The 25,263-nt window shown below is 46.5% G+C and overlaps 2 protein-coding genes across 3 annotated transcripts in view; both read right to left on the bottom strand.

The window, feature by feature from the left end:
- Positions 1–25,263, bottom strand: part of LOC144738302 (uncharacterized) — a 63,178-nt gene that overhangs the window by 25,276 nt on the left and 12,639 nt on the right. Inside the window, exon 3 of the mRNA XM_078621308.1 lies at positions 10,886–11,221. Within this exon, the coding sequence (XP_078477434.1) occupies positions 10,886–11,221 (336 nt within the window). The remainder of the gene's footprint in view (positions 1–10,885; positions 11,222–25,263) is intronic.
- On the bottom strand, positions 18,672–23,114 carry LOC144738348 (uncharacterized). Of its 2 annotated transcripts, XM_078621394.1 has the most exons (3): positions 23,055–23,114; positions 22,433–22,499; positions 18,672–21,263 (listed from the first exon to the last, which is right to left on the bottom strand). In XM_078621394.1, the coding sequence occupies exon 3, from the start codon at positions 21,233–21,235 to the stop codon at positions 20,009–20,011; it is 1,227 nt and encodes a 408-aa protein (XP_078477520.1). In that variant the 5' UTR covers positions 21,236–21,263; positions 22,433–22,499; positions 23,055–23,114; the 3' UTR covers positions 18,672–20,008. The 2 variants fall into 2 exon arrangements, with proteins under 2 accessions (XP_078477520.1, XP_078477521.1); XM_078621395.1 differs by lacking the exon at positions 23,055–23,114 and having other exon boundaries at positions 22,433–23,041.

Genomic DNA, 25,263 nt, shown 5'->3' with positions numbered 1-25,263 from the left:
CCCAAATAACGCACCGACTCGCGTAACAAATGGCATTTCTGGGGCTTAAATTTCAAATTAGCAGCCCGCATCTTTAGGAAAACCGCCCGCAACCTCTGGAGATGTTCGTCAAAAGTTTTACCAAAGACAATAACGTCATCCAAATAAATCAGGCACGACTCCCATTGCAACCCAGCCAAAACCAATTCCATCAATCGCTGGAAAGTTGCCGGCGCTGAGTGTAAGCCCATCGGCAACCGGTTGAATTGGAACAGGCCGTGCGGTGTACGGAAAGCAGTTTTAGGCTTAGAATCATCGTCCAGAGGAAGCTGCCAGAATCCCGAAAGTAAATCTAGTGTGGAGAAGAATCGCGCTCCCGCCAAAGCGTCCAGCGATTCGTCCATCCGTGGGAGCGGGTATGCGTCGGCAACCGAAATTTTATTAAGGCGCCGAAAATCCACGCAAAACCGCAACGAGCCGTCCTGCTTTTTAACCAGGACGATCGGCGCTCCCCACGGGCTGGTGGAGGGAGAAATGATGTCGGCGGCTAACATGTCATCAACAGCCGATTTGACATGGTCCTTTTCGGCGGGACTTAACCGAAACGGATTTTGGCGAATTGGCGCGCTGTCACCCGTGTCAATATGGTGACGCAGCAGGTGAGTGCAACCCAAATCATATTTATCACGACTGAAAACGTCGGAAAATTCCCTCAGTAGCCTTCTAAGCTGTTGGCGCTCTGAATTTGTCAGGTCCGTCGATTCCGCACAAAGCGCGTCGAGCCACCCTTCATCGCTGTCCGAATGTGGGAGCATCCGGGAAGCAGAGCCAACGTGGTTCGCGACAGGTACCTCGCAGGGCATCGGCGTCGCATGCGCGAGCACCGTCCCTTGAGGAACCACCACCGTCTGCGATCCCACATTGAGGACCGCGATGAAAGGGTCCCCGTCCCCTCTTACAACGGTCTGGGCCGGAATCAAATGAGGTCCATTAACCCCGGCCCTAGACGGTCCCAGCAAAACACCCTGATCCCCTATGCCCTTAGCGAAGGGCTTACGAAGTTTCAGAGGCACTAGCATTTGAGCTCCCGGCGGCACACGAACAGTCTTAACAACGAACGCCGGTACCGTCGCGAACGCCGTCGGAGCCGCCGCAGGGGATGGCAGGAACGCCATGCGCCGCCCCGACGGAAGCTCAATGCATCCTTGGTCGATCAAAATACGAATGGGCATTTTGCCTAAAAAATCCGTCCCCAGCAGGCACGGAACCGCCAGCGAGGAGGAAACGAAAATCGGCCCCGACAATTTGATGTCCCCAATAGAAATTTGCGCTCGAATCTGTCCCATGATGCCGAGAGAGCCCCCCGTTAGCGGCATAGAATGGGACGTTAACCGGCATTAAAGGCCGGCTTTGTACGGGCAGAATATTGTAAATTAATTCCGAAATGATTGTCGCCGATGCCCCCGTATCGACCAAGATGCGTACTTCTACCCCGTCAATGTGTCCGACCACGGCCGACGACCCTGACGACGCGGCTACCACGCGATGGGCCAACACGGACCACTGTTTGGGCTCGATTTGAGTCCCCGCAGTGATCCGCGTTGGCCCCTTGCAACGCGACATCGGCCCCCCGTTTGTTGTGGTGCGAGAGTGTGCAACGGGTGGGTGCTTTGGCCAAGCATGTGTGGTGCCGCGACTCGCCGGATCATGTTGCTGGAGCTTGGGAAGAGGAGGGCCGGCGTCCCGTCGTCCCGCGCTGTCGCGGAGAGCGGCACCCCGAGGCGACGTGGCCCCGGACGCCGCAGTTGAAACACCGCGGGAGCCCCGGTGGAGACGATGGGCGGTTGAAACGGCTTGACCCGTCCCGGGCCGACCGTACTTCTTGCGCCTGTTGCCGTCGATGGTCGACGGCGAAGAGCTCCTCCGTCGGAAGGGTGGCTGCAGCCACCGCACGCCCTGCCGATGCCCTGCTGGCTTTCCGCCGCAGGGACAGAAGGTTGGCGTGAAGGAGGCGCGCCGCCTGAAGAGAGGTCATCTCAGCGTCCTCCTGTGCGACGACAGCGATGTCCAGGTCGTCTGCCAGGAGGAGTATTTTCTCCGTGACCATCGCGTCCACGTCGTCGTCGTCCATACGGGGAAAAGCCGTCTTAGCCAGCGCTAGGAGGCTCGTCCTGTATGCCAGGGGCGACTCCTTTTCACCCCGCTTGCGCTCGTAGAACTGCTCTCTGCATTCTGCTGAAGGTCCATAGACCCCGGCCAGCAGTTGTAGCGCCTTCGGCAGAGTAGACCGCTTCTCTTTCGGCGCCGATGTGAGGGCGGCGAGCGCGTCTGCGTCGAGGAGCGCCGGCAGCGCGCAGAGGGCTTCATCGTCGGACCACCTTGCCATTTCTTGGTGGGCGATGAAGCGTCGCTGGAAGCCGCCCCAGTCGCCCTCTGCACCAACAAATTCTTTCAGCGGAGGCAGCCGTTGTTGCAGCGCAGCTTTCGCCTTGGAAGTCTGCAGGCTGTTATTCCCGGGACTCGGCTGTGCGTCGGCGCAAATGGCAGATGGAATCGCCTGTCGCCGATGTGATGACGCTCCCTCCGCTGGTGATGACGCAGCTGTCCCAGCGAGAGCGGTGTCGGACCCAAGGTTGAGCCCGGCCACGCCCTCTGCAGCTGCCGTAACGATGGCGGGAAATTCAAAGTTGGAGTCTTCAGAAATGGCGGGAAGGCGCTCAGGTCGACGACTCCCCTCGCCCCGTGGTGGACCACCAGCCCCCAGCCGCGTGATGTTTTCCAGCGTGGCGGCAGCGGCGTACAGTAGCTCCGCCAGTCTCTCGTGAGCCAGCCGTAGCGCGTCTGGCTGCGGCCCCTCCTCATGCCGATGCCCCGGTAGGAACGCGTCGGCCCCCGGCTGCGCCATGTCTTGGTGAGCCGTCTCGGGCTCAATGACTTCAGCAGTGTCCTCCTCCGGTACTCTGGCTCGAGCTGTCTGGCGTGTTTCCATGTCCGTAGTTCTTCTGACACCAGATGAAGTACCGGTAAGTACGCTGGACACCCAGGTTGAGGCACACGTATGTTTATTCAAGCTTGTCGGTACAGGACAGCACTAGAGGGGGTAGCGGCCCCCTCACCCGGATAACTGGGGATACACCCTAGCTAGTCCTGACCTACTCCCAAGTCCTCCACTAACGGGCTAGGGGAGGCTAACTGGCCCGACACTGGTGAGTCGGGCTACGGTCTCCGGAGTCCCAGGGTACTGACCCTGGTTCACGGAACCACGCCTCTGGCTCGATCCTCCGCAGCCCTTACAAGGGCGGTGTCGAGGGGAGTCCAGGGCTTCTAACTAGAAGATCTTCCTTCTTCCTCCTTCGTTCCCAGACTGAGCCCCGAGCTCTCTCTGTCCTCCCCCTTTATACCCCCCGTCAGGATCACAACCCCCCAGGCTGCCTGATGCGGACGTCGTTGCGGGCACCCCCCCCCGTGTACTCCCGTAACTCCGCCCACTGTGTTTGTTACCCGTTGGATCGTATGCACCCACAGCCCTCCCGTAACAGCCCTACACCTGTATAAAAGACACCTGTTCACAGTAGAAATCAATCAATCAGATTCCAAACTCTCCACCATGGCCAAGACCAAAGAGCTCTCCAAGGATGTCAGGGACAAGATTGTAGACCTACACAAGGCTGGAATGGGCTACAAGACCATCGCCAAGCAGCTTGGCGATAAGGTGACAACAGTTGGTGCGATTATTTGCAAATGGAAGAAACACAAAAGAACTGTAAATCTCACTCGGCCTGGGGCTCCATGCAAGATCTCACCTCGTGGAGTTGCAATGATCATGAAAACGGTGAGGAATCAGCCCAGAACTACACGGGAGGATCTTGTCAATGATCTCAAGGCAGCTGAGACTATATTCACCAAGAAAACAGTTGGTAACACACTACGCCGTGAAGGACTGAAATCCTGCAGCGCCCGCAAGGTCCCCCTGCTCAAGAAAGCACATTTAAATGCCCATCTGAAGTTTGCCAATGAACATCTGAATGATTCAGAGGACAACTGGGTGAAAGTGTTGTGGTCAGATGAGACCAAAATGGAGCTCTTTGGCATCAACTCAACTCGCCGCGTTTGGAAGAGGAATGCTGCCTATCACCCCAAGAACACCATCACCACCGTCAAACATGGAGATGGAAACATTATGCTTTGGGGGTGTTTTTCTGCTAAAGGGACATGACAACTTCACCGCATCAAAGGGACGATGGACGGGGCCATGTACTGTCAAATCTTGGGTGAGAACCTCCTTCCCTCAGCCAGGGCATTGAAAATAGGTCGTGGATGGGTATTCCAGCATGACAATGACCCAAAACACACGGCCAAGGCAACAAAGGAGTGGCTCAAGAAGAAGCACATTAAGGTCCTGGAGTGGCCTAGCCAGTCTCCAGACCTTAATCCCATAGAAAATCTGTGGAGGGAGCTGAAGGTTCGAGTTGCCAAACGTCAGCCTCGAAACCTTAATGACTTGGAGATCTGCAAAGAGGAGTGGGACAAAATCCCTCCTGAAATGTGTGCAAACCTGGTGGCCAACTACAAGAAACGTCTGAACTCTGTGATTGCCAACAAGGGTTTTGCCACCAAGTACTAAGTCATGTTTTGCAGAGGGGTCAAATACTTATTTCCCTCATTAAAACGCAAATCCATTTATAACATTTTGACATGCGTTTTTCTGGATTTTTGTTGTTGTTATTCTGTCTCTCACTGTTCAAATAAACCTACCATTAAAATTATAGACTGATCATTTCTTTGTCAGTGGGCAATCGTACAAAATCAGCAGGGGATCAAATACTCTTTTCCCTCACTGTAGACACACAGACAGATGACACAGACACACAGAGAGAGACACACACACATAGACACAGAGAGATGACACAGAGACACACAGAGAGAGACACAAGCACACAGAGAAACAACGCCTGTGTCGAGGCCTTAAATAGAGAGAGGGGCAGAGAGAGGGGGGGGGGCAGAGAGAGGGGGGGGGGTAGAGAGGGGGGGGGGGGTAGAGAAATTAGCACGTCAATCCAAGGCCGTAGCCATGGAGTCAACATTGGGGGGGGACCAAATCTTCCAGGGGGGTCTGGGGTCCCCCCCCCCAGAAAAATATCTAAATTTGAAAACTCATTTCCTGCCATTTCCTCCCAAACTGCACACAGAGAGAGACACAACAAACTTATAATTTGAAATGTAATGCAACACAGAGTCGGTCAACACACCAACTAACGTACTCTTAGGTTATTTTGGTAAAGTCACCATGTAGGTAGAAAATTAAATTAAAATTAATAAAAGTAAAAATAGAAATAAAATAATAAAAAAATCACGCTTCAGTTGATGCAGCAAATCTGGCTGTGACGGTCCCACCTGATGACTTGTGTTGCCTCCGAAACGTCGTGATTTTTTATTTTATATTTTATTCTATTGTTACTTTTATTAATTTTAATTTAATTTTTCACCTACACGGTGACTTTACCGAACAAACCTAAGGGCATGAATCCTTGCAGTCACAACTAACGCATCGCCTGGCTGATCGCGTTCTTCCACAGGTTGCTAAACTATCTTCTTGGTTCTTTCGGTAAAGTCACGTAGAATGGAAATAATAAAATAATACAAATATTAAACATATTAGTTTTACTATTTTATTATTTTCATTCTACGTGATGTGAAACATAATAAAAGTTTGTTTTATTTTTATTATTTTATTATTTCCATTCTACGTGATATAAAACAAATTAAAAGGTTATGTTTTATTTTTATTATTTTATCGGTTTATGTTTATTATTTTATTATTTCCATTTTACGTGATATAAAACATATTCAAAGTTTATTATGTTACATTTTTATTATTTTATGTTTATTCTTTTATTATTTCCATTCTACGTGATGACTTTACCGAAAGAACCAAGCAGATGAATCACTGCAGTCAGGAAAGAAGCTTTAAATCGAAATTGCTAAACGAAGCGAGAGAATTGAAACGAACGCGACCAGGCGAGGGCAGGAGGCAAGGCCCCGCGTTGTAAAGTTTCAATCTGGACATCGCTTCCATGCTCGCTGCTACTCAAATAACATCCCTGCGAGAGAGAGAGAGCGAGGCTTTACCTCGGTAAACAACAACCACAACCACCACAACAACAACCACCACTACAACCACAACCACCACAACCGCGATGAGAATTTCTCACCTCGGATTTCAGTTCCCGCGCGGAGCAGAAACTTTCCGTTACCTCGTGACGTCACGCGGCAGCAGGCGGTGACATGACGTCACTTGCGTGTTACAAGACACTCACCTCCCACGACGAACGGGACTTAACTTGAACAAATTATGCTAATGAGACCAGCCCAGACGTGGAGGGATGGGGCGGGGCTGCTGAACCCGTCGCATAAAAACTCGCGAATTTCACGAATAAATTATGTTAATGAGGCGCCAGTCACCGGCCGTAGCTTTGCCCAAATAAGGATTGGCACTGGGACAGATATCGGCAGCGGCCGAGCGGAGGTGACGTCACGCTCAAGAGCTTCGCGGTCGGGGGGTGGGGGGATTGGTGACATGACGTCACTAACGAGGCACACCTCCCCCTGGCGTTTGACGCCGATGAGGTCACACTGAGCGGTGACGTCAGAGGGCGGGGTCAGAGTTCAAGTTTGTTGACAGAAGGGGAGCGGCAGTGTCGAAACGGCCTCAAACGAGAACCCGGTGCGGTGTGTCAACATCGCCAGCACTGGGGAGACAAAGGCGGCCGGGCGTGGGGCTGGCCACCCACCCCCTCTGTGTGTGCCGTGACGACCTCCATCGGTGCTGCTACTCGCTATGAGCAGCACTTTGTAGATGTCGTGGCTTGGCTCTCGACATTTCACGATGACATTTTCACGTCCTTAAAAAGATGATCGCCATACTAACCTAGGCCGTTTTTTGGCAAAATTGGTCCAATTTTCCTAGCTTTATTTTTCAACGAAAAGTGCATTCCTTAGTTGTGTTTAGCCTGAGTAGCCTATATATTACGTTAAAAAGTGTGGAATTTCATGCATGAAATTTAGAAGTAAAAAGAAAAAGTGAATTCCTCCATTTTGTTAAGGATTAGTATGCTCTATATTACATTAAAAGTGGGAAATTTCACCATTAAATTTTCACGTCCCAAACAGGAAATCGGCATACTGCCGTTTTTGGCTAAAATTTTACGAATTTTTACAGCTGTATTTTGAAGAAAAAGTGCATTCCTCGGTTGTGGTTAGCCTGAGTAGCCTATATATTACATTAAAAGTGGGAAATTTCACCATGAAATTTGAAGTAAAAACATCAAATCAGCATATTTAACCAATGCCGTTCTTGGCCAAAATTTGCTCAATTTTCATAGCTAGATTTTCCAAGAAAAAGTGAATTCCTCCATTTTGTTAAGCTCTATATTACTTTAAAAGTGGGAAATTTCACCATTACATTTTCACGTCCCAAAAATAAAATCGCCATACTTATGCCGGTTTTAACCAAAATAAGCAAAATTTTCATAGCTTTCTTTTTCAACAAAAAGTTCATTCATCAATTGTATTTACCCTTAGTATGCCATGTATTAGATTAAAAGTGGAACATTTTATGATGAAATGTTCACGTCCCAGTATAGAAAATCGGCATACTAACATATGCCGTTTTTGGCCAATAATGGACACATTTTTACAGCTTCATTTTTTAACAAAAGTGCAATCCTCGGGTGTGCTTAGCCTTAGTATCCTATATATTACGATAAAAAGCGGGAAATTTCACGCCGGGTACTTCCCGCGAGTACTCTTATATAAGCACACAACTTCATCTGTGATGAACCCTGCACTTTCCTTCGTTTTCATGCAGGAGGCGCTGCAAACCTACGCGCCCCCTACATGAACGACGGAGGAGCAGGGACAGACGTTCGATCGCGTTGGAATCGATCTGAAGATGGCGGTCTTCTGGCACGGCCAGCTCTGTGTTGCCTTATCTCCGCCCCGCGATCCCAACCAGGTGAAAGTCCGCATCGAACCGAACCCCGGTAAGGCCATCTACTTAACGACTAGAGAAAATTCACACGAAATGTCGTTTTCAATTAAGTCTTCCAGATGGAAAATGATATCAGCTTTTAATGAAGAAATACAAGTATCAAATGCAAAACATAATACAATTCAAAGTTGTTTCATTTTAAAACTTCAAAACGGAGCATCGGGAGCTTGCGTGAATGCGTCGTTCGTGCGCAATTTCTTCGTGACTTTCCTGGCCCAAGGCCATAAATGGTTGTGAGGGACGCCGCAGGCGGTCAGGCTTGCTTCAACACATGGTTGTGAACATCCAGACGTTAATCGGCAAGGACCATTTCTTGTCCTAGTTCGCCAACATATAAGACGTCATGCAAATTTAAAATGAGTGTTGTTGTGCAGAATGTATCTAGTAGATGTGCTCTGCCTTGTAACCGAATACAAATCTGTACCAAAAATGCATTTCAAATGTGCTCTTAAAATTACCTCCTTGCTATGAAGCAGATCAGCAGACACGACATCTTTCATTTATCGATCTCTCCATGAAACAGAGGAATATTTTACACAAACTATAACTAGCACAGCCTTCTGGGAGTCCGTCATTGATTCAGTGCAAGCCACCTGTGGACCCGTATTGGTGCACAGCGTCTCAAGAGCAGCCGGGGTTGCTTCAACTGACAATTACGAATATCCAGACGTTAATCAGCAAGGAGTATTTCTCTTCCTAGTTAGACAAAATCTACGTCAACACGTAATACAAAATTATAATTCGTGTTGTAGAGAATGTATCTCCTCTACGTGTAACTTTTGAGTGGTTTGCCTTGTAACAGATGAATGATCCGAGTGTGCTCACTATTTCAAAGACAATGAGTTGCTCCAGAGGGAGATGCTTCCTGAAAACACAAAAATACCCTTTTACCTGTATCACAAGAACAATGAGTCTCACCTGAGTGATCTGTACAGGTTACTTGCAAAACACACACTTTGTCCTAACATCACTTATTCAATGTTTGACCCTAATAGACAAAATGGTACATGTACGCACACCATCATACAAGTATTCATTCTAAATTATTGACAGGCATATTAACAAAATTTAATTACTGCACTGAAATATACTGCATTAGGTTACATCCTATTAACAAGAAGCTAATTAAAAAAATACGCACCGTCTGCTTAACAGTGTATGTACAACATACTAATGCACCACTCAAAACGAGTCGGCCATTGCATGCTGGCATCTGGGTCAAAATGTAGCAAATTCTAAAAACATTATCTACAAACTCCACAACTGAGATGCCACATCAACCATCGCCCCCTACTGACAGGCTCTTGTCCACATGCAGGCCGGTGCACGGCCACCACCTTGTGCCACATAGGGGCAGCTGCTACTCGGGGATGCTCTTCGAGTGTTTGAGACGAGAAACGATATAGAACTCATTCTAGATTTGAAGCTTTCGTGACTGCAAGGATTCAAATTCTTAGGTTCTTTCGGTAAAGTCACGTAGGTAAAACATTAAAATTAATGAAAGTAAAATAAAATAAAAATCACGACGTTTCGGAGGCAACACAAGTCTCCGTCATCAGGTGGGACCGTCACAGCCAGATTTGCTGCATCAAGTGAGGCAATGATTCAAGATGTAATCCCTTAAAAGCAAGTTGAGGGGGGAGGAGAGGGGGGGGGAGCTCATCAGAATGTGGTAGCCAATGAATGGAACGTATCGGGAGGGAGGGGCGCGGGGCTCAAAGACGGCACGACGTGCCACGTAGAACGCATCGGGAGGGGGAGGGGGGGCGGGGCCAAAAGAATACACGACGTGGTACACGAGAGTCGGCGGCGTGGACGTGGTTGTGCGCAAGCAACTACTGCTGCACACGCCAACGCATTGGACAGAGAGGGGGAGGGGAGGCCAAAAGAGAGTGTGGGGTGCAAGTGTACGTGGACATGTTTGTGTACAAGCACCTGTTGATACACATGATAGAAAAGAACGAAAATGCCCATGTTTATACCAGTGCTGGCTGAACAATGAAGAGAGTACTGTTAAACACTGGGGATGTTAACACTCGGTAAAGTAAAGTAAAATAGTGCCTGTCAGATAAGATGGTCCAAAAATGTGTAATTAAGTCTTTTTTGCGTGGTTGCTAACATCTTTCCAATGATTACTAAGTTTGTACCCATCATCACGGTTGAAATTATGTCTGTTTGTATGTTTATAGAACTCCGAGTTGCCGAGGCGATTAAGCAAGCACCATATAAATGCAATTGATAACATAGCGAATGCTTGGGAGCTTATTGGCTCTCGCTCCTGGTTAGAGATCTACCCAACACACAGGTCCACACAGACTGGCCGCTCTTACTCTGCAGGTTGAACCGAGGAATTGAGTGTTCAACTTCATTCTTGTCACAAAAAGCCTGTCACAAAGGTGCGTCTATTGGAGCGACATCGTCACTGGCTTACACATCTACCGGGTCTCCATTTGACTTTGTATTGTCTCGGAGGAAGTCCACCCACACCTCCACTTCCACAAACTGCTGGGAGTTGCCTCGCTCTGCCTCACAGTCAGAATTCTCCTCCTGCTTCACGTTGCCTCCATCGATGTGAAGGTCCGATTTTGGAGTTGAATCTTCATCTTCACATTTTACCTTCACTTCTTCGCTCTTCACCATCACTTCTTCACTCTTCACCATCACTTCTTCACGTTTCACCTCGATACCTTTAAAAGCGTCCAAGCTGGAATTGTCTTCCGGTTCTTGTTTGATGAGGGATGGGCTCATTGCGGCACTTTTACTTTCGCAAGCTGATTTCAGACTCCACTCCTTGTGGATCTTCTGATGCTTGTGTGTTCTCTGGTGTCTTTGAAGAGTAGATGACTGTGCAAACGCCTTCCCACACACACTGCACTTAAAGGGTTTCTCTCCCGTGTGTGTTCTCTGGTGTCTTTCAAGACCAGATGACAGTGCAAACGCCTTCCCACACACACTGCACTTGAAGGGTTTCTCTCCCGTGTGAGTTTTCTGGTGTGTTACAAGATTAGTTGACTGTGAAAACGCCTTCCCACACACACTGCACTTGAAGGGTTTCTCTCCCGTGTGTGTTCTCTGGTGTGCTACAAGATTAGTTGACTGTGAAAACGCCTTCCCACACACACTGCACTTGAAGGGTTTCTCTCCCGTGTGTGTTTTCTGGTGTGTTACAAGAGTAGATGCATCTGAAAACGCCTTCCCACACGCACTGCACTTGAAGGGTTTCTCTCTCGTGTGTGTTCTCTGGTGTACTTGAAGATAATCTTTACGTGCAAATGCCGCCCCGCACAGAGTGCACCTGAAGGGTTTCTCTCTCGTGTGTGTTCTCTGGTGTATTTCAAGATGAGATGAAAATAAAAACGCCTTCCCACACACACTGCACTTAAAGGGTTTCTCTCCCGTGTGAGTTTTCTGGTGTGTTACAAGATTAGTTGACTGTGAAAACGCCTTCCCACACACACTGCACTTGAAGGGTTTCTCTCCCGTGTGTGTTCTCTGGTGTGCTACAAGATTAGTTGACTGTGAAAACGCCTTCCCACACACACTGCACTTGAAGGGTTTCTCTCCCGTGTGTGTTCTCTGGTGTCTTTCAAGAGCAGATGACTGTGCAAACGCCTCCCCACACACACTGCACTTGAAGGGTTTATCTCCCGTGTGCATTCTCTGGTGTTTTACACGAGTAGATGAATCTGAAAACGCCTTCCCACACACACTGCCCTTGAAGGGTTTCTCTCCTGTGTGAGTTTTCTGGTGCCTTGTCAAATGTCCAGGATGATCCGTGCTGTATGCACACCGGTCGCATTGATGCCTTTTTGCACCGAGCCGCGCCGAGTGCCTTTGCTCCATCAGACCAATTCTGCAGAGGAAGCGACAGCTGCAGACAGAAAAAAAGTTACATCCACGTCAGTATCGATGCACAGAGGAATGCATATTTACACAGTAACACATGACTTATAAGTCGACACTTATTCATATATTCATGACATAGTGAAAAAGTTTCCCAAATTCATCACACGGGCTGGTAGGGCACACAATGAGAGGGTGAATGGTCATAAACATGCCTGGAAGCCCTCGTATCTTCAAAATGAATGTTAACCCAAAACTCAGAGCACGCAATTTTAGGCTGTCTAGCTACAAAAGGAATATTTATGAAAGCTAAATTTAGCTGACATAGCAAAAGGTGTTGAAAATAATACTAATTGTGTTATGCAAAAATGCATAAATTAATGTTCAATCGCAACTTAGAGGTGTGAAGCCAGCCAGGCTCACGATGTCCTTGCACGCTGGAATGAACAGATCTGACTTCAGCTGCATGTGTGTGCTGTGTTAACTTCTTGACTGTTTCCATTCTTATAAAGTTCCAGAGGAAAACAAAAACAAACTATTGTTGTGATACAGTATAACCTCCGTGTTCAATAGAGTTAATAGACTTAACTGCCAACACAAACTTTACACTGTCACACACTGGCATGGTTAAGAGGTGTGTCCAGACCCATGCCTACCCACCTTCATTTGCTCACTATTAATGCTTCCTGACTCCACAAAGTAATTCAATGAGGATTAATCAACACCCCTGAGGCTGCGTGTCTCTCTCGCTCCCCGTGGTGAGATGTTAACTACCTCTCCTGGCATACAGGAAGTCGTGGATTCATCCCAACCCTGACGCCTGCTGTATATTTAGTTTGTGTGTCTTTCTCTCTTCCCGTGGTCGCGTGGATTTCCCTGCGGATCCCCCGATTGTCCCCACTCCACATGCAGAGAGTGAACAACGCCACGTGTCCAGAGTGAACACCGCCACGCGTCCAGAGTGAACACCGCCACGCGTCCAGAGTGAACACCGCCACGCGTCCAGAGTGAACACCGCCACGCGTCCAGAGTGAACACCGCCACGCGTCCAGAGTGAACACCGCCACGCGTCCAGAGTGAACACCGCCACGCGTCCAGAGTGAACACCGCCACGCGTCCAGAATGAACAACGCCACGCGTCCAGAGTGAACACCGTCACGCGTCCAGAGTGAACACCGCCACGCGTCCAGAGTGAACACCGCCACGCGTCCAGAGTGAACACCGCCACGCGTCCAGAGTGAACACCGCCACGCGTCCCGAGTGAACACCGCCACGCGTCCAGAGTGAACACCGCCACGCGTCCAGAGTGAACACCGCCACGCGTCCAGAGTGAACACCGCCACGCGTCCAGAGTGAACACCACCACGCGTCCAGAGTGAACACCGCCACGCGTCCAGAGTGAACAACGCCACGCGTCCAGAGTGAACACCGCCACGCGTCCAGAGTGAACACCGCCACGCGTCCAGAGTGAACACCGCCACGCGTCCAGAGTGAACACCGTCACGCGTCTAGAGTGAACACCGCCACGCGTCCAGAGTGAACACCGCCACGCGTCCAGAGTGAACACCACCACGCTGTTGACAAGCCTCACCTTGTTGTTGTTGTTGTTGTGAGCAGGTCGCTTCTGAAAACAAGAGCGGTACAGCAGCTCAAGCGGGCGTGGCCTGGTAAAAAATGAAAAAAAAAAGTGTGAATATTTCAAATAAAACAAAGTTACAAAGTAGCGAGCCAGGTGAAGAGAAATTAAAACTTAAGCAAGATACTCTTTGGTTCTTTCGGTAAAGTCACGTAGAATAAATAAATAAATACATTTATAGTTTCTGTTTCATTTATTTGGTATAGCCGCGTGAGCCATTCGGCTCTTGAATCGGATGCAACCGTAACAAACAAAAAACTAAAACATGAACGAGGAAACATCTTAAAGTGACTATGTGACTGTGCAAACATTAAAATCCAGGGAAAAACAGCAAAATATTCCACAAAAAGCACCTAAACCAACGCTGTGTGCAAATAGCATACGACGTTTCGATTGCAACACAAGCAATCATCATCAGGTACAAATGAAAGAGAAAAAAAACCTAGTAAACTTAGAAATGTAATGCAATACAACAGAGAGTCAGCTAACATAACAGTCAACACCCCAACTGGTTGATAACGTTCTTCCAAAGATTGCTCAATTTGAGAGAGAGACAAAACAGACACAGAGACACATAGACAGACACATAAGCAGAGAGAGATGACAGAAAGACACAGAGAGAGAGACACACACATAGACACACAGAGAGAGATGACACAGAGACACACAAAGAGAGACACACACATACAGTGAGGTAAAAAAGTATTTGATCCCCTGCTGATTTTGTACGTTTGCCCACTGACAAAGAAATGATCAGTCTATAATTTTAATGGTAGGTTTATTTGAACAGTGAGAGACAGAATAACAACAACAAAAATCCAGAAAAACGCATGTCAAAAATGTTATAAATTGATTTGCATTTTAATGAGGGAAATAAGTATTTGACCCCCTCTCAATCAGAATGATTTCTGGCTCCCAGGTGTCTTTTATACAGGTAACGAGCTGAGATTAGGAGCACACTCTTAAAAGGAGTGCTCCTAATATCAGCTTGTTACCTGTATAAAAGACACCTGTTCACAGTAGAAATCAATCAATCAGATTCCAAACTCTCCACCATGGCCAAGACCAAAGAGCTCTCCAAGGATGTCAGGGACAAGATTGTAGACCTACACAAGGCTGGAATGGGCTACAAGACCATCGCCAAGCAGCTTGGCGATAAGGTGACAACAGTTGGTGCGATTATTCGCAAATGGAAGAAACACAAAAGAACTGTAAATCTCACTCGGCCTGGGGCTCCATGCAAGATCTCACCTCGTGGAGTTGCAATGATCATGAAAACGGTGAGGAATCAGCCCAGAACTACACGGGAGGATCTTGTCAATGATCTCAAGGCAGCTGAGACTATAGTCACCAAGAAAACAGTTGGTAACACACTACGCCGTGAAGGACTGAAATCCTGCAGCGCCCGCAAGGTCCCCCTGCTCAAGAAAGCACATTTACATGCCCATCTGAAGTTTGCCAATGAACATCTGAATGATTCAGAGGACAACTGGGTGAAAGTGTTGTGGTCAGATGAGATCAAAATGGAGCTCTTTGGCATCAACTCAACTCGCCGCGTTTGGAAGAGGAATGCTGCCTATCACCCCAAGAACACCATCACCACCGTCAAACATGGAGATGGAAACATTATGCTTTGGGGGTGTTTTTCTGCTAAAGGGACATGACAACTTCACCGCATCAAAGGGACGATGGACGGGGCCATGTACTGTCAAATCTTGGGTGAGAACCTCCTTCCCTCAGCCAGGGCATTGAAAATAGGTCGTGGATGGGTATTCCAGCATGACAATGACCCAAAACACACGGCCAAGGCAACAAAGGAGTGGCTCAAGAAGAAGCACATTAAGGTCCTGGAGTGGCCTAGCCAGTCTCCAGACCTTAATCCCATAGAAAATATGTGGAGGGAGCTGAAGGTTCGAGTTGCCAAACGTCAGCCTCGAAACCTTAATGACTTGGAGAAGATCTGCAAAGAGGAGTGGGACAAAATCCCTCCTGAAATGTGTGCAAACCTGGTGGCCAACTACAAGAAACGTCTGAACTCTGTGATTGCCAACAAGGGTTTTGCCACCAAGTACTAAGTCATGTTTTGCAGAGGGGTCAAATACTTATTTCCCTCATTAAAACGCAAATCCATTTATAACATTTTGACATGCGTTTTTCTGGATTTTTGTTGTTGTTATTCTGTCTCTCACTGTTCAAATAAACCTACCATTAAAATTATAGACTGATCATTTCTTTGTCAGTGGGCAATCGTACAAAATCAGCAGGGGATCAAATACTCTTTTCCCTCACTGTAGACACACAGACAGATGACACAGACACACAGAGAGAGACACACACACATAGACACAGAGAGATGACACAGAGACACACAGAGAGACACAAGCACACAGAGAAACAACGCCTGTGTCGAGGCCTTAAATAGAGAGAGGGGCAGAGAGAGGGGGGGGGGGCAGAGTGAGGGGGGGGGGGTAGAGAGGGGGGGGGGGGTAGAGAAATTAGCACGTCAATGCAAGGCCGTAGCCATGGAGTCAACATTGGGGGGGACCAAATCTTCCAGGGGGGTCTGGGGTCCCCCCCCCCAGAAAAATATCAAAATTTGAAAACTCATTTCCTGCCATTTCCTCCCAAACATATTTTTAAAAGTTCACTAACACATGGGATGGAATTTGTTTTATTTGATACAATAATGTCTAATAGTGTATTGTATTACATTGCTCTGTTTTTTCTTTTTTACCTTTTCTTGTTTCATAGTATGTAATGGCAGAGATTAGGGATTCATAAAGTACAACGCAATCATGTAAACAGAAATCTATGCATTGTGATATGAAGACAACTCCAGATTTCGTGGCCAAGGTTTAGCAAATTGTTCTTTTTATTAACAGAGCATCGCAATTATTATTTACAAATATTTTACAGAAATATATTGGAGGGGCATATTTGATTATTATAATTATTATAACATATTATGATTATTATAACATGTTATAATTATTATAACATATTATACTTATTATAACATTATAATTAATATATATTATATTTATTATAACATTATAACTACGGCCTTGTGTCAATGAGAGATTTGGAGCTTTGGTGACTGCACACAGAGAGAGACACTTAATCAAACAAACTTAATATTTGAAATGCAATGCAACACAGAGTCGGTCAACACACCAACTAACGTACTCTTAGGTTGTTTCGATAAAGTCACCATGTAGGTAGAAAATTAAATTTAAAAAAGTAAAAATAGAAATAAAATAATAAAAAATCACGCTTCACTTGATGCAGCAAATCTGGCTGTGACGGTCCCACCTGATGACTTGTGTTGCCTCCGAAACGTCGTGATTTTTTATTTTATATTTTATTTCTATTGTTACTTTTATTAATTTTTATTAAATTTTTCACCTACACGGTGACTTTACCGAACAAACCTAAGAGTATGAATCACTGCAGTCACGAAAGCTTCAAATCTAGAGTTAACACAACTAACGCATCGCCTGGCTGATCGCGTTCTTCCACAGGTTGCTAAACTATCTTCTTGGTTCTTTCGGTAAAGTCACGTAGAATGGAAATAATAAAATAAAACAAATATTAAAAATAAGACTATTTTTTGTTTCCATTCTACGTGATATAAAACATAATAAAATGCTATGTTTTATTTGTATTATTTTGTTTTATTATTTCCATTCTACGTGATGACTTTACCGAAAGAACCAAGCAGATGAATCACTGCAGTCACGAAAGCTTTAAATCGAAATTGCTAAACGAAGCGAGAGAATTGAAGCGAACGCGACCAGGCGAGGGCAGGAGGCAAGGCCCCGCGTTGTAAAGTTTAAATCTGGACATCGCTTCCATGCTCGCTGCTACTCAAATAACATCCCTGCGAGAGAGAGAGAGGCTCTACCTCGGTAAACAACAACCACAACCACCACAACAACAACCACCACTACAACCACAACCACCACAACCGCGATCAGAATTTCTTACCTCGGATTTCAGTTCCCGCGCGGAGCCGCAACTTTCCGTTACTTCGTGACGTCACGCGGCAGCAGCAGGTGACATGACGTCACTTGCGGCGTACGAGACACTCTCCTCCCACGACGAACGGGACTTAACTTGAATAAATTATGTTAATGAGACCAGCCCAGACGTGGAGGAATGGGGCGGGGCTGCTGAACCCGTCGCAAAAAAACTCGCGAATTTCACGAATAAATTATGTTAATGAGGCGCCAGTCACCGGGCGTGGCTTTGCCCAAATAAGGATTGGCACTGGGACAGATATCGGCAGCGGCCGAGCGGAGGTGACGTCACGCTCAAGAGCTTCGCGGTCGGGGGGGTGGGGCGAATACCTTGGTGACATGACGTCACTAGCGAGGCTAAAATTGAACGAATTTTTACAGCTGTATTTTTTAACAAAAAGTGCATTGCTCGGTTGTGTTGAGCATGAGTAGCCTATATGTGAGAAATTTCACCACGAAATTTGAAGTAAAAAGATCAAATCGGCATACTTTACCAATGCCGTTCTTGGCCAAAATTTTCTCAATTTTCATAGCTAGATTTTCCAATAAAAAGTGAATTCCTCCATTTTGTTGAGCATTAGTATGCTCTATATTACTTTAAAAGTGGGAAATTTCACGATTACATTTTCACGTCCCAAAAATAAAATCGGGGATACTTACTTATGCCGGTTTTAACCAAAATGAGCCAAATTTTCATAGCTTTCTTTTTCAACAAAAAGTTCATTCATCAATTGTATTTACCCTTAGTATGCTATGTATTAGATTAAAAGTTGAACATTTTATGATGAAATGTGCACGTCCCAATATATAAAATCGGTATACTAACCTATGCCGTTTTTGGCCAATAATGGACAAATATTTGCAACTTCATTTTTCAACAAAAGTGCAATCCTCGGGTGTGCTTAGCCTTAGTATCCTATATATTACGATACAAGGTGGGAAATTTCACGCTGGGTACTTCCCGCGAGTACTCTTATATAAGCACACAACTTCATCTGTGATGAACGCTGCACTTTCCTTCGTTTTCATGCAGGAGGCGCTGCAAACCTACTCGCCCCCTGCATGAACGACGGAGGAGCAGGGACAGACGTTCGATCGCATTGGAATCGATCTGCACACGGCGGTCTTCTGGCACGGCCAGCTCTGTGTCGCCTTATCTCCACCCCGCGATCCCAACCAGGAGAAAGTCCGCATCGAACCGAACCCCGGTAAGGCCATTTACCTCACGACTAGAGAAAATTCACACGAAATGTTGTTTTCAATGAAGTCTTCCAGATGGAAAATATCGGCTTTTAATGAAGAAATACAATAATCAAATGCAAAACAATATACAATTCAAAGTTGTTTCATATTAAAACTTCAAAAGGGAGCATCGGGTGCTTGCGTGGATGCGTCGTTCGTGGATAATTTTTTTCGTGACTTTCCTGGCCCAAGGCCGAAATGGTTGTGAGGGGCACCGCAGGCGGTCAGGCTTGCTACACCCCATGGTTGTCAACATCCAGACGTTAATCGGCAAGGACCATTTCTCGTCCTAATTCGACAAAATCTACGTCAACACGTAATACAAAATTATAATTCGTGTTGTTGAGAATGTATCTCCACTATGTGTAACTTTTGAGTGGTATGCCTTGTAAATGATGAATGATCCGAGTGTGCTCCCTATTTCAAAGACAATGAGTTGCTCCAAAGGCAGACGCTTCCTGAAAACACAAAAGTACCCTTTGACCTGTATCACACGAACTATGAGTCTCATCTGAGTGATCTGTACAAGTTACTTGCAAAACACACACTTTGTCCTAACATCACTTATTCAATGTTTGACCCTTATAGACAAAATTGTACATGTACGCACACCATCATACAAGTATTCATTCTAAATTATTGACAGGCATATTAACAAAATTGAATTACTGCACTGAAATATACTGCATTAGGTTACATCCTATTAACAAGAAGCTAATTTAAAAAATACGCACCGTCTGCTTAACAGTGTATGTACAACATACTAATGCACCATTCAAAACGAGTCGGCAATTGCATACTGGCATCTGGGTCAAAATGTAGCAAATTCTAAAAACATTATCTACAAACTCCACAACTGAGATGCCACATCAACCATCGCCCCCTACTGACAGGCTCTTGTCCACATGCAGGCCGGTGCACGGCCACCACCTTGTGCCACACAGGGGCAGCTGCTACTTGGGGATGCTCTTCGAGTGTTTGAAACGAGATACGATGCAAAACTCAGAGTTGCCGAGGCGATTAAGCAAGCACCATATAAATGCAATTGATAACATAGTGAATGCTTGGGAGCTTATTGGCTCTCGCTCCTGGTTAGAGATCTACCCAACCCATAGGTCCACACAGACTGGCCGCTCTTACTCTGCAGGTTGAACCTAGGAATTGAGTGTTCAACTTCACATTCTTGTCATTAAAAGCCTGTGACAAAGGTGCATCTATTGGAGCGACATCGTCTGAAGCTTACGCATCTACCGGGTCTCCATTTGACTTTGTATTGTCTCGGAGGAAGTCCACCCACACCTCCACTTCCACAAACTGCTGGGAGTTGCCTCGCTCTGCCTCACAGTCAGAATTCTCCTCCTGCTTCACGTTGCCTCCATCGATGTGAAGGTCAGATTTTGGAGTTGAATCTTCATCTTCACATTTTACCTTCACTTCTTCGCTCTTCACCATCACTTCTTCGCTCTTCACCATCACTTCTTCGCTCTTCACCATCACTTCTTCGCTCTTCACCATCACTTCTTCAAATTTCACCTTCACCTCTTCATGTTTCACCTCGATACCTTTAAAAGCGTCCAAGCTGGAATTGTCTTCCGGTTCTTGTTTCACGAGGGATGGGCTCATTGCGGCACTTTGACTTTCGCAAGCTGATTTCAGACTCCACTCCTTGTGGATCTTCTGATGCTTCTGTGTTCTCTGGTGTCTTTCAAGAGCAGATGAACGTGCAAACGCCTTCCCACACACACTGCACTTGAAGGGTTTCACTCCCGTGTGTGTTCTCTGGTGTCTTTCAAGAGCATATGACTGTGCAAACGCCTCCCCACACACACTGCACTTGAAGGGTTTCTCTCCCGTGTGTGTTCTCTGGTGTACTTGAAGATTTTGTTTACGTGCAAATGCCGTCCCGCACAGAGTGCACCTGAAGGGTTTCTCTCCGGTGTGTGTTGTCTGGTGTGTTACAAGAGTAGATGACTGTGAAAACGCCTTCCCACACACACTGCACTTGAAGGGTTTCTTTCTCGTGTGTGTTCTCTGGTGTGCTACAAGATTAGTTGACTGTGAAAACGCCTTCCCACACACACTGCACTTGAAGGGTTTCTCTCCCGTGTGTGTTCTCTGGTGTGCTACAAGATTAGTTGACTGTGAAAACGCCTTCCCACACACACTGCACTTGAAGGGTTTCTCTCCCGTGTGTGTTCTCTGGTGTCTTTCAAGAGCAGATGACTGTGCAAACGCCTCCCCACACACACTGCACTTGAAGGGTTTATCTCCCGTGTGCATTCTCTGGTGTTTTACACGAGTAGATGAATCTGAAAACGCCTTCCCACACACACTGCCCTTGAAGGGTTTCTCTCCTGTGTGAGTTTTCTGGTGCCTTGTCAAATGTCCAGGATGATCCGTGCTGTATGCACACCGGTCGCATTGTTGCCTTTTTGCACCGAGCCGCGCCGAGTGCCTTTGCTCCATCAGACCAATTCTGCAGAGGAAGCGACAGCTGCAGACAGAAAAAAAGTTACATCCACGTCAGTATCGATGCACAGAGGAATGCATATTTACACAGTAACACATGACTTATAAGTCGACACTTATTCATATATTCATGATATAGTGAAAAAGTTTCCCAAATTCATCACACGGGCTGTTCTGGCACACAATGAGAGGGTGAATGGTCATAAACATGCCTGGAAGCCCTCGTATCTTCAACATGAATGTTAACCCAAAACTCCGAGCACACAATTTTAGGCTGTCTAGCTACAAAAGGAATATTTATGAAAGCTAAATTTAGCTGACATAGCAAAAGGTGTTGAAAATAATACTATTTGTGTTATGCAAAAATGCATAAATTAATGTTCAATCGCAACTTAGAGGTGTGAAGCCAGCCAGGCTCACGATGTCCTTGCACGCTGGAATGAACAGATCTGACTTCAGCTGCATGTGTGTGCTGTGTTAACTTCTTGACTGTTTCCATTCTTATAAAGTTCCAGAGGAAAACAAAAACAAACTATTGTTGTGATACAGCATAACCTCCGTGTTCAATAGAGTTAATAGACTTAACTGCAAACACAAACTTTACACTGTCACACACTGGCATGGTTAAGAGGTGTGTCTAGACCCATGCCTAGCCACCTTCATCCACTCACTATTAATGCTTCCTGACTCCACAAAGTAATTCAATGAGGATTAATCAACACCCCTGAGGCTGCGTGTCTCTCTCGCTCCCCGTGGTGAGATGTTAACTACCTCTCCTGGCATACAGGAAGTCGTGGATTCATCCCAACCCTGACGCCTGCTGTATATTTAGTTTGTGTGTCTTTCTCTCTTCCCGTGGTCGCGTGGATTTCCCTGCGGATCCCCCGATTGTGCCCACTCCACATGCAGAGAGTGAACAACGCCACGTGTCCAGAGTGAACACCGCCACGCGTCCAGAGTGAACACCGCCACGCGTCCAGAGTGAACACCGCCACGCGTCCAGAGTGAACACCGCCACGCGTCCAGAGTGAACACCGCCACGCGTCCAGAGTGAACACCGCCACGCGTCCAGAGTGAACACCGTCACGCGTCCAGAGTGAACACCGCCACGCGTCTAGAGTGAACACCACCACGCGTCTAGAGTGAACACCGTCACATGTCCAGAGTGAACACCACGCTGTTGACAAGCCCCACCTTGTTGTTGTTGTGGGCAGGTCGCTTGTGAAAACAAGAGCGGTACAGCAGCTCACGCGGGCGTGGCCTGGTAAAAATAAAAACTGTGTTAATATTTAAAGTAAAACAAAGTTACAAAGTGGCGAGCCGGGTGAAGACAAATTCAACTTAAGCGAGATATAATTGTTTTTTTATTCTTCTATCTGGCAAGAAAACTGACACCTTTTTTACGAGGAGTCATGTTTGCATAGACCACAATATCTGCAGTCGGAACGCAAACAAAACACACAACTCTGAGCGAGAGAATTGAAGCAAACGCGACCAGGCGAGGGCAGGAGGCAAGGTCCCGCGTTGTAAAGTTCCAACCTGGACATCGCTTCCATGCTCGCTGCTACTCAATTGACATCCCTACGAGAGAGAGAGCGAGGCTCTACCTCGGTACGCAACAACCACCACCACCACAACCAACACCACAACCACCACCATCACCCCCACCACAACCACCATCACCCCCACCACAACCTCCACCACAACAACCACCACTACAGCCACCACCACCACTACAACCACCACTACAACCACCACCACCACTACAACCACCACTACAACAACCACCACCACAACCGCGATGATAATTTCTCACCTCGGATTTCAGTTTACGGGCGGAGCGGCAACTTCCTGGTCGCTCGCGACGTCACGCGGCAGCAGGTGACATGACGTCACTTGCGGGGTACACCTCCCCCTCGCGTTTGATGCCGATGAGGTCACGCTGAGCGGTGACGTCAGAGAGCGGGGTCAGAGTTCAAGTTTGTTGACAGAAAGGGAGTGGCAGTGTCGAAACGGCCTCAAACGAGTTCCCGGTGCGGTGTGTCAACATCGCCAGCACTGGGGAGACAAAGGCGGCCGGGCGTGGTGCTGGCCACCCACCCCCTCGTGTGCCGTGACGACCTCCATCGGTGCTGCTACTCGCTATGAGCAGCACTTTGTAGATGTCGTGTCTTGGCTCTCCAGCACACCGCTGGCGACATTTCACGATGACATTTTCACGTCCATCAAAGGAAAATCGCCATACTAACCTAGGCCGTTTTTTGGCAAAATTGGTCCAATTTTCGTAGCTTTATTTTTCAACGAAAAGTGCATTCCTTGGTTGTGTTGCCTATATATTACGTTAAAAAGTGTGGAATTTCATGCATGAAATTTAGAAGTAAAAAGAAAAATTAACCCGTAAAAACAAAGTTTTTCACTCTAAATCCTTTATATGCGTGGCGGCTAGAGTCCTCTCGTTCTCTGGCTTGAGATGGCTGCCACCTATGGGTCAGATGATTGTCTGCCACCATTAAGCAATTGGTAATTAAATATTTTAAAAAAATTCCCTAAACTGTAAAATTTTGGAAAAAAAATTTCACGAAAATTTATTGTCACGCACAACGAGTCTGTGTGGAAAATGTCAGCTCGATTTGATCACGGGAAGTGGGTTAAAAAACGAGCGAAAGATTTGCACGGTCCTAAGCAAGCAAGCGAACTTAATATAAAGGATTTAAAAATATATTCGCCTGTGGAGGACGCGGGGATCGATCCCGCGACCTTTGGCATGGGAAGCGAGGGCGCTACCAACTGCGCTACTCCACCACGGCCTGTGGAGGGGTTACGCTCTGGGCTCCTACACTGTGACGTTCAGCCAAAGCCATGAATGAGTTCTATTTGAATAAATGTAAAATACTTTTTTTTGCCTAAAAAGTGTAAAATTTTTGACATTTTTTTCACGAACATTGTCTCGCACAACGAGTCTGTGTGCAAAATGTCAGCTCGATTGGATCACGGGAAGTGGGTTAAAAAACGACCGAAAGATTTGCACGGTCGTAAGCAAGCAAGCACGCAAGCAAGCAAGCGAACTTGATATAAAGGATTTAAAAAAGTGAATTCCTCCATTTTGTTAAGCATTAGTATGCTCTATTACATTAAAAGTGGGAAATTTCACCATTAAGTTTTCACGTCCCAAACAGGAAATCGCCATACGAACCTCTGCCGTTTTTGGCTAAAATTTTACGAATTTTTACAGCTGTATTTTTGAACAAAAAGTGCATTCCTCGGTTGTGTTTAGCCTGAGTAGTCTATATATTACATTGAAAGTGAGAAATTTCACCATGAAATTTTAAGTAAAAACATCAAATCGGCATACTTTACCAATGCTGTTCTTGGCCAAAATTTGGTACATTTTCATAGTTAGATTTTCAAAGAAAAAGTGAATTCCTCCATTTTGTTAAGCATTCGTATGCTCTGTTACTTTAAAAGTGGGAAATTTCACGATTAAATTTTCAGGTCCCAAAAATAAAATCGGCATACTTATGCCGGTATTAACCAAAATAAGCCAAATTTTCATAGCTTTCTTTTTGAACAAAAAGTTAATTCATCAATTGTATTTACCCTTAGTATGCTATGTATTAGATTAAAAGTGGAACATTTTGTGATGAAATGTTCACATCCCAATATAGAAAATCGGCATACTAACCTATGCCGTTTTTGACCAATAATGGCCAAATATTTGCAACTTAATTTTTCAACAAAAGTGCAATCCTCGGGTGTGCTTAGCCTTAGTATCCTATATATTACGATAAAAAGTGGGAAATTTCACGCCGGGTACTTCCCGCGAGTACTCTTATCTAAGCACACAACTTCATCTGTGATGAACGCTGCACTTTCCTTCGTTTTCATGCAGGAGGCGCTGCAAACCTACTCGCCCCCTACATGAACGACGGAGGAGCAGGGACAGACGTTCGATCGCGTTGGAATCGATCTGCAGACGGCGGTCTTCTGGCACGGCCAGCTCTGTGTCGCCTTATCTCCACCCCGCG

This window comes from Lampetra planeri, chromosome 81 (genome assembly GCF_965212315.1).
Source record: "Lampetra planeri chromosome 81, kcLamPlan1.2.h2, whole genome shotgun sequence".
Taxonomy (NCBI): domain Eukaryota; kingdom Metazoa; phylum Chordata; class Hyperoartia; order Petromyzontiformes; family Petromyzontidae; genus Lampetra; species Lampetra planeri.
This window is presented reverse-complemented; position numbering and strand designations above follow the sequence as displayed.